Source organism: Marmota marmota, unplaced genomic scaffold, assembly GCF_001458135.2.
Source record: "Marmota marmota marmota unplaced genomic scaffold, marMar, whole genome shotgun sequence".
Lineage (NCBI taxonomy): Eukaryota > Metazoa > Chordata > Mammalia > Rodentia > Sciuridae > Marmota > Marmota marmota.
The window spans coordinates 26,148,434-26,158,508 of record NW_025999869.1 but is presented as its reverse complement, the minus strand read 5'-3'; the positions used below and the strand labels follow the sequence as shown (position 1 = coordinate 26,158,508).

At 37.4% G+C, this 10,075-nt stretch overlaps 1 protein-coding gene across 1 annotated transcript in view; it reads left to right on the top strand.

Moving 5' to 3' along the window:
* Positions 1 to 6,611, top strand: part of LOC107148147 (zinc finger protein 354A) — a 20,453-nt gene extending 13,842 nt beyond the window's left edge. The window contains 2 exon segments of the mRNA XM_048783963.1: positions 4,578 to 5,798; positions 5,801 to 6,611. Coding sequence (XP_048639920.1) covers positions 4,578 to 5,798; positions 5,801 to 6,141 — 1,562 coding nt within the window. The 3' untranslated portion in view covers positions 6,142 to 6,611.
* The last annotated feature ends 3,464 nt before the right edge of the window (positions 6,612 to 10,075 follow it).

Genomic DNA, 10,075 nt, shown 5'->3' with positions numbered 1-10,075 from the left:
ACTCTTTGAAATAGCAAGAGGAGCTTTCTATATTAAGAAGGTAAATCCAGTGGGAAATAATACTAGAAAGGTGAGATACTGGGGTCAAAGGAACAAACTGAAGGTCAGAAACAATAGTCACTGTAGAGTAAGGAAATTCTGATCTTGGGTGGATCAGTGATGGCTGTTGGAGGCCTTTCACCTAATGGATTTAAGAGAACTTGGTGACTGCCTAGACTTGAAATGCAGGGGAAAGAAGATTTCAAGATGAAACCAAAATTTATAGAAAAAAATCATTGAAACGGTTATGATGTCGTTTTGAACTGGGAAAAAAAGCTTTGAAAAGGAATTGTTTTGGTAAAACCCAATGTTCAAGAACCAGCTGCCAAGATGGAAGGTGCTGAAAGATGAAAGAACAAGCCAGACTGACACAGGATTGCACCAAGTGCAATTTATTAAGGACTTACAGACAGAAGTGTGCTTTGGGTGACAGCAAGGCAGAAAGATGCCCATACCCTGAGGAAAGGGAGTATATACTAAGCAAAAATGTCCTGTGTCTACCTGAAATTTACCTGAACTTTCTTAAAACTATTAACATGTTTACAGTTAAGAAAGAGTTCAGTGTCAGTGGCAGGCTAGAAAGAGAAAATTCAGGGTTGTCCTTCACATAGGAGGTATGGGATGGAGAGAAGATTGAAGAGACACTCTCAGTATAGGAAGAGCCCTGGGAGGATAATCTAGACCTAGTGACAGGAACTCATCATGGCGGTGGTCATTAGCAAGATCATTCTGAGCTCTAAACTTCTAGCCTAAGTTTTAACCTTATTCATGAGTTAGCTCAGGCCTGTGCTTGATTCTTGGAACAGAAGTTGAACTGCACCTTAGGAGACATACTTGTAGAGCTGTAGCAAATTCTGAGTGGATCATGAAGAAGTTAGGATGTCCTCAACTAAGACTCATATCTGTTTCAGTGGAAAATATGAGACTAAGGCATTGGCACTTTAGTGCTAGGATGAGTTTACCACAATTGATATGGACTCTTGTAGCAATAATTACTTTCATTACAAATAAAAATGTCCATGTCTCATTTTCCTTATTCTCCTCTAAACCAAACTTTCAAAAACATTTTCCAAGCTGGGGATGGAACCACCATTTGACCCAGCTATTCCCCTTCTCGGACTATACCCAAAAGACCTAAAAAGAGCAAACTACAGAGACACAGCCACATCAATGTTTATAGCAGCACAATACACAATAGCTAGAATGTGGAACCAACCTAGATGCCCTTCAATAGATGAATGGATTAAAAAAATATGGCATTTATACACAATGGAATATTACTCAGCACTAAAAAATAACAAGATCATGGTATTTGCAGGCAAATGGATGGCATTAGAGCAGATTATGCTAAGTGAAGTTATCCAGTCCCTAAAAAACAAATGCCGAATATCTTCTCTGATATAAGGGGAGTGACTCAAAATGGGATAGGGAGGAAGAGCATGAGAAGAAGACTACCACTAAATAGGGAAGAGAGGTGGGAGGGAAAAAGAGGGAGAAGGGGAGTTGCATGGAAGATGGAAGGAGAACCTCATTGTTATACAGAATACATATATGATGTTGTGATGAGAAAAAGAAAAAAAAAGTGTGTCACATTAGATTGGATAGAGAGAAAGGATGGGAGAGAAGGGGAGGAGTAGGGAGGATAGGAAGGGCAGCAGAATAGAATAGACAATATGATTGATGTATGTACATTCCATGTATGTATTATATGTCAAAATGCATTCTGCTGTCATGTATGACTAAAAAAAAATAAAAATAAAAATAAATCTTATGGTAAAAAAAAAAATTCCATTTGATGTTTTTGCTTTCTCACTTGCCATTGTTTCCTCTGTATACTCCAGTAGGACCTTGTTCCTTACTATTTCACTAAAAGCACTGTACTAAGCTCTACACGGCCTCCATCTTGCCCACAATCAGGGTTTTTAGTCCTGAAGGTATTTGCCGCAATTGATCATTCACTCCTTCCTGGAGTACTTTTTATTCTCTTTGGCTTCTGGAACATCATACTGTCCTGATTTTTTTCTTAACTTCTGAATGTTGCAATAATCAAGTAATTTCTCTCCATTCTTTGTCTTTAAATAAAATCTGTATGCTGATATCTCCTACATGCATATCTTCAGCTCTGATCTTTTCCCAGCTCTCCAGAATAATCTATACAACTGACTATTTCATTGTCTCCCTTCAGTGCCTACTAAGTCATAAGGCAGAGTTTTTGCTGTTACCTTATGAGCTAGAATCTAGAGTGCAAAATCTTACTGCTTTCTTCCCAGCACATGTACAAACCTATAAACAATGCCAATAAACACAGGGGAAAGTGTTCCCAATACTCTAGGCCCAGATAAGGAATTAAAATCTGATTGTTTAATTTAGTATATCTTAGGTCGATAGGAACTAGGAAAACATTAAGCAGAGAATTTAAAAATTCTCTTTCCCTTATAATAAGCACCAAAAGTATGGGTGTGGGTGAATATAAAACCAGTCAAGGGGGATGTGCTATATGAGAAGAATTCAATACCTTTAGGAATACTATTTTAAAGAGGGAAGAGAAGAAGAGTTATTCATGAAGAAAACTGAGAAAGAGAAAAGTAAAATATATAATGTTCACTAAGCAGAAAAAAAATGTGTGAATGTGAGAAAAATGAGAACGCAAATGTCAAATAGGAATCTCAAACATAGTAAGAAGCAAGAATCAGCCAGGTATGGTAGCACATGCCTGTAATCCTAGCGGCTTGGGAGGCTGAGTCAGGAGGATCACAAGTTCAAAGCCAGCCTCAGCAAAAGCAAGGTGCTGAGCAACTCAGTGAGACCCTTTCTCTAAATAAATACAAAAAATAGGGCTGGGGCTGGGGCTCAATGGTCAAGTGCCCCTGAGTTCAATCCCTGGTACCTCCACTTCCAAAAAAAGAGAAGAAGCAGCAAGAATCCCTTCAAACAATGTCTAGCCCAGGGAAAAATGACAAACTACAAGCACAACCATTTTTCTGACAAAATTTAATATTTACTGAATTATATTTTTACCAATTGAAATATTTATTAAATTCTGGTCTTTGCCATTTTTCATGTTCTCCCTGCTTTACATTTTTATATTCTTGCCTGCTGTTGATCTTGGACTCTTTTCAACCCTCCCTGCATAGCTTTTCTGGCTTGATGCACGAGCTGCCTTTCCAGTTCACAACCGTTGGCCTCACGCCTACATTGTGGCACCTCTGTAAATTAACTCGGTAATGCTGTGCGAACTGGCCCTCCCTGACCACCCATGTGCTGTCCTGAAAAGCAGTTTCTACAAGGGGCTTAAAATATTTGTATGTGAATGTATAATATATGAAATTAGCATATACAAATATCTAACATTCTATAAACTAGGAATATGTAAATTGCCGCGTCCGGCCAAGGGAGCCGAGTCCGGCGAGGGACGGCGAGGTTAAAAGACACACAGGACACCAAGGTTCTTCATCCAGGAGTCAATACTCTTTATTGCTAACACACCTTTTTTATACCCCAAGCAGCAGAAGTGGAAAACTACCCAAAAGCAGGAGGGAGGGGGGAGAAATTTAGTTTCAACATCTATTATTGTCAGGTACCGAAACCTCCCTTAACAATAAGTCCATCAGACCAGAAAAGGTCAAGGCATTCCCGTGGGATACATATGTCTCAGACGGACAAGCAGGAACAGAAAAACCGCAAGTTCGCCATGGCCTTGTGAGCTGGCCACACTGGCATGCAGAACAAACTAGTGGAGGTAGGGCTCCAGGGGCCAGGGTGGACCTGCTGCCAACAGTAAATAATTAAGAAAGATTAATAAAACAAGTTTTGTGTAGAATTGGGTTGCTATCAAGAGGATCTATAGGAAGATAGGATGTGCTGATCTGCTTATGAAGAACACTTAGAAAAGTAAAGTGATCTATAAGGAGAGAAATATAGAAAGATACATAATACAATATGTATGTATATACATACAATGTGTATATAGTGTATGTGTATGTATTTGTGTGTGTATATATATGTATATATATGTGGGTATGTATGTGTATAAACACTCTGGTAAGTGCTAGGATAAGGGGAACAGAATATGAAAGTTCAGAGTCAAGCAAGGACTCATAGAATTAGCTTTTGAATTCAATCTGAAGGATACAAAGGAATTTGGGCATAAAACAAAAGAAAGAAAACTTTACAGATCAGGAATACTTACACAAAGAAAAGGAATGTTGAGATGATACTTTAGGAGTTCTTCATGCGCTTTGGATTCTGATCCTAGACTGCACTTCCTAACTCATGTTCTCCTTTTGATATCTTCTGTCTCACTCTCTTTAAATGGGTTCATTTTATTCATTTTTTTCACACCTTGTACTTCTACTCCATTGATTTTTTTTCCTATACTGCCTAACTCTCCTATTTTTTTCTCTTCCTATATTTTTTGCCAGATACCAGGACCTTCTTTAATAACATCAATATATATTGGTTCCACATTAGATCCAAAGAGCTAACTTCTGTGATATTACATGAGTCACCTTCAATTTCTTTTTTTTTTCCCCCTCCAGCATGGAAGAGCCATCATAAGACCACAAAGTCAACTCAAACACAAGACTCTTCATTTCAGAGATTGATAATGAACCGATCCAGAAGGAATGGACTTGGACCCTTGGACTTGAAATCAGAAAAATCTTGCATATATGAAGGCAAGTTACAGGAAAAACAGGATAAAAAGGAAATTTTTCAGATAGTTTCAGTCACCCACAAAAAAACCTTAATTATAGAAAGAAGCCATAAAAATGTTGAATTTAGCCAGAACTTCAACCCAAAGTCAGTAGTTGTTAGGCAACAGATAGTTCCCAGAGAGAAACCACCACCAAAATGTGAAAAAAAAGGAAACACTTTGAAACATAATTCAAATTTACCTAATCAGCCAAAAATGACAGCAGATAAACGCTATCAATGTAGTATGTGTGAGAAGACCTTCATTAATACTTCATCCCTTCGTAAACATGAGAAAAATCATAGTGGAGAGAAATTATTTAAATGTAAAGAATGTTCCAAAGCCTTTAGCCAAAGTTCAGCTCTTATTCAACATCAAATAACTCATACCGGAGAGAAACCTTACATATGTAAAGAATGTGGGAAAGCCTTCACTCTCAGTACATCCCTGTATAAGCATCTAAGAACCCACACTGTGGAGAAATCCTATAGATGTAAGGAATGTGGTAAGTCCTTCAGCTGAAGGTCAGGGCTTTTTATACATCAGAAAATCCATGCTGGAGAAAACCCTTATAAATATAATCCAGGTAGGAAAGCATCTGGTTGCAACACATCCCTTCCTGGTCAAAGAGTTCATCCCAGAAAGAAGTCCTATTTGTGTAACGAATGTGGCAACACCTTTAAATCTAGTTCATCCCTTCGTTATCATCAGAGAATTCACACCGGAGAGAAACCTTTCAAATGTGGTGAATGTGGGAGAGCCTTTAGTCAGAGTGCATCACTTATTCAACATGAACGAATTCACACTGGTGAAAAGCCCTATCGATGTAATGAATGTGGAAAAGGCTTCACTTCTATTTCACGACTCAATAGACATCGAATAATTCATACTGGTGAGAAGTTTTATAATTGTAATGAATGTGGCAAGGCCTTAAGTTCCTATTCAACTCTTATCATTCATGAGAGAATTCACACCTGAGAGATACAATGTAAATGTAAAGTGTGTGGGAAAGCCTTCAGGCAGAGTTCATCTCTCATTCAGCATCAGAAAATGCACACTGGAGAAAGACCTACAAATGCAATGAGTGTGAGAAAACATTCAGGTGTAACTCATCCCTTAGTAATCATCAGAGAATCCATACTGGAGAGAAACCCTATCGATGTGGGGAATGTGGGATGTCATTTGGCCAAAGTTCAGCCCTTATTCAACATCGAAGGATTCATACAGGAGAGAAACCCTTTAAATGTAATACTTGTGGGAAAACTTTTAGACAAAGCTCCTCACGTATTGCACACCAGAGAATTCATACAGGGGAGAAACCCTATGAGTGCAACACATGTGGGAAACTTTTCAACCACAGGTCATCCCTTACTAATCACTATAAAATCCATATGGAAGAAGAACCCTAGAAAGTAGATTTGCATGTGTAAAGGCCTTAAACCAAAGCTCATCAGAGAACACATACTTCAAGAGTGATGTAATAGATATTGAAAAAGCCTATAATCATTTAGTGCCCATTAGCTATCAAATCCCATGGACAATCTTGATTATGTAATAGCTAAAAGGAAAGCATTCATGCCTGTCACTTTTTAAAATAACCTGAGAATTCATAAGTGGAGACACTAACTTTGGGCATTTGTAAAATAAAAGGTGTTTGATTTTCCTCTTTCCTACAGCAGTGTAGTCTAGCTATCACATGTGATCATCATAAACATCAAGTGGGTAGGGATTTCTCTGGTTTTCTCATAAAAACACCAAACTCTACACTGGTGATATTTTTTATAACATTTTAGTAGCATATGAGTGAATGAATCAAAGAAATTATACATTTTTAATGAAAAGGACCAAAATAAAAGATTAAAATAAACTGTAAACTACCTCTCAGTCTCTGCGGTTTATCCTTTTCTTGTCTTAATGTCAAAATTGGCGCATGGATTTCATTTAAAATAAAAAAGATTTCAGGGGCTGGGATTGTGGCGTAGTGGTAGAGCACTCGCCTCGCATGTGAGAGACCCTGGGTTTGATCCTCAGCACCATGTAAAAATAAATAAAGATATTGTGTCCATGTATAACTAAAAAAAATATTTTAAAGAAAGATTTTATTAAAGAAGAGAAAGAAAAATCTGGTCTCTAGTAATTACTGTGAATTGAAAATTTCCACCTAATTTTTGTTTTAAAAAAAATTATTGTTTTGAAATCATTTATTATGAAAGTATACCACTAATATCTTGTGAGCTGTCACCTAGGGGTATTAAATACAAAATAGGAAACTATTTCAATTTTAAAGCTACTATGAGGTTTTTTTCACTAAAAAAATAAAATAAAATTTAGTCAGCCTCAGTAGTTTAGCAAGGCTCTAAGCAACTCAAAATCTCGAAAAATGTTTCTGTGGTGTGAATGCTGTTTCTCAAAATATTCTTATGTTGAAATTCTAACCTCTGAGGTTATATTAAGAAGTAGGGCCTTTGGGGAAGTGATTAAATCATGATAGTGGAGTCCTTGTGAATGGGATTTGTGCCCTAATAAGATAGTCCCAGACCTGGTGAGGTGGCCCTCATCTGAAATCTCAGCAGTTTGGGAGGCTGAAGGCCGGAGGATCACCAGTTCAAAGCCAGCTTCAGCAACTTAGCCAGGCCCTAAGTAACTTAGAAAGACCTGTCTCAAAATAAAGTTTTTTGAAAAAAGGTTGAGTACGTAGCTCAGTGGTTAAGCACTCCTGGGTTCAATCAACAGTACCAAAAAAATACAACCCTGGTGTAACTTGCTCAGCCCTTTAATCAGAGGATGCCATCTTTGAACCAGATGACCCTCACCAGACAACCCACTAGCACCTTAATCCTGGACTTCCCAGCCTCAACTGTGAGAAGTTTCTATTGTTCAAAGTTACCCAGTCTTGGATATTTTGTTATAGCAGCCCAAATAGACTGACATTAATTACTTTATAAACTTGGTGTTTTTCCCTCCAAATGCTAGTGATCAAACCTAGGGCCTCCTGCATGCTAGGCAAGCATTATATACTACCGAGCTCTATCCTGCAACTCAGTATTTTTTTTTTATCACTGCTTCGAGATGTGTACTATACTACACATTGCAAATTTTAAGAAGAAAGACACAGACCATCTTTCAAGAAACCATGGAGTAGGGGAAGAGAAAGGAGTTGAGGGACTACCAAAGGAATATGGAAATATCTCTCAGTATATAACTGCTTGTTTTAACAGACAAAACAGTTTAATATGACAATATGTTGCAGTGCAAGAATGTTGTAAAATTTTGCACCGGATGAAAAAAGAGCTGTAGGGGGCCTGGAGATATCAAAGAAAGCTTTGTAGAGGCAATAAAGGCCTGAGTCAAATTTTGGAATGATAAAAACTCTTGCGAAAGTGCATTTCAAATAAGTAAACTACATATGCAAGACTACAGGTGAGTAATATGGCACATTAGGAAACTTGCGTGTAGAGCTAGTGAGCAGAAGAATAAAAGATGTTAAAGCCTGAGGAGAAGGCAGAGGCCACATAACAAAAGGCCTCATTTGTCATGGTAAGGAACTTGTGTTTTATCCTATAATTAATATTAGCCAAATGTGTGGGGCATGCCTGGAATCCCAGTGACTCTGGAGGCTGAGACAGGAGGATCACAAGTTCAAAGCCAGCCTCAATAATTTAGAAAGGCTCTAAGCAACTTAGCAAGACTGTGTCTCAAATTTTTAAAAAGAGATGAAGATGTGGCTCAGTGGTAAAGCCCCTCTGGGTTCAATCCCGGTACCAAAAATAAATAAAGAAAATTATATTAATATCAAGCAAGGGAATTTGTTCAGTAACAATGTAGAGAGGATCAATTTAGGAGGAGGTTAAAGAAAGCTAGATAGAATGATGCCTAGAAATTTAGACTATTGTGATTCAAGTGATAAATGAATGAGAATACAAATTCAAGCAAGTGCTGCATGGATGAAGAATAGGAGACAAATAATCATTTATTAGAATAAACAGGGTTTTCCCAGGCAAATAGGAGAGGGTGTTGAGTGACAAGAAAGCTAATCTGGCCCACAGATAAGGCTGCTAGACAGATGTCCTATATTTAATGATTACGTCTTGAATCCTGTACTGTCAGGACACCCGCAATGTATTCAAAAATTTTCTTCCAATTAGTAAAAAATCAGCAGTTAGAGCTATTTTTCTGCCTCTGTAATTGTCATTTAAATCACCCAAGTAGCAACACAAGCCGAAATCACCTCTACAAAGTGATCTGAGCAATCCTTTATGGTGAAAGAGAACTGAGAATTGAAAGTACTTGTTTTCCATCTTAAAGAAAGGATAAGTTTTGGCCAAAGTTCCAAGTTGTAAACAAATAATTATTTATAATTAGATGTCCAAACAGCACACACGCTCCAAAACCAGGGCCAGCCTCATTCCAGTGGACCTCCTTCTGAAAGTTAGGAAGTTAATGCCAACCTCTAGCTTCTGAAAGACCATCATCAGTTTCATGCTTCTGGTCAACAATCAGCAAGGACCTCACTTCAGAAACCATGTTCCTGAAAGGACACTAGTCAATAGCCTATTCTAGTGACCACATTAAACAGTTGAAAAATCTGTCTATTCATAAACGCTCCTGCTTCTAAAAATCCACCAATCCTGGACACTGAACTTCAGGAACCTTGGATAAGATCAGCTTTGGCTTTCTTCAGGGAGACTGTTCTTGCAAGTGCAACTCTCCCTTGCAGGAACACGTGAAGTTCACCTTTTCTGCCTATCAAGTTTAATTTATAGTTGAGTTTGCAAGTCTCAACCATTTCAACAGTTCAACTTACTGTTAATTTACTGTTAGCCTCATGAATGAGACTGTTAAATTCAGTATTTTAAATTCTTGCAATGATTGCTATAATCTATTTTATATTTTTTGGTAAGAACACTTAACTTGACATCTACCCTATTATCTATTTTTATTTATGTATATTTGGATCCCAAATTCAAGTGCAAATTTTTTATTAATTTTAAAAACTTTGGGTTTCTGTTAAATGAAGGGAAAATTCTTTGAAGCTCTTCAATATGCAGTTGGTTATTTAGAATCAAAAACAATGACTAGTCAGATGTATACTCCAGCATACACTAATAGCTAAGCTAAGAGGTATATGATTTCCTCAACTTGTCCTGTAGAAATGGATAATGTAACAAATTTCCTGATTTAAAAAATTCGGATGAAAATAAAATAATCACAGCAGAAGTTGTAATGACCTTTCACACTATATTTCATCTCCTCAATCTTTCCAGGACAAATGACCAGCTGAACATACCAAAGGTATTCTCTGATTTTGAAACTGCAAACAAATTTTCAAGTGCCAGAAAAAAA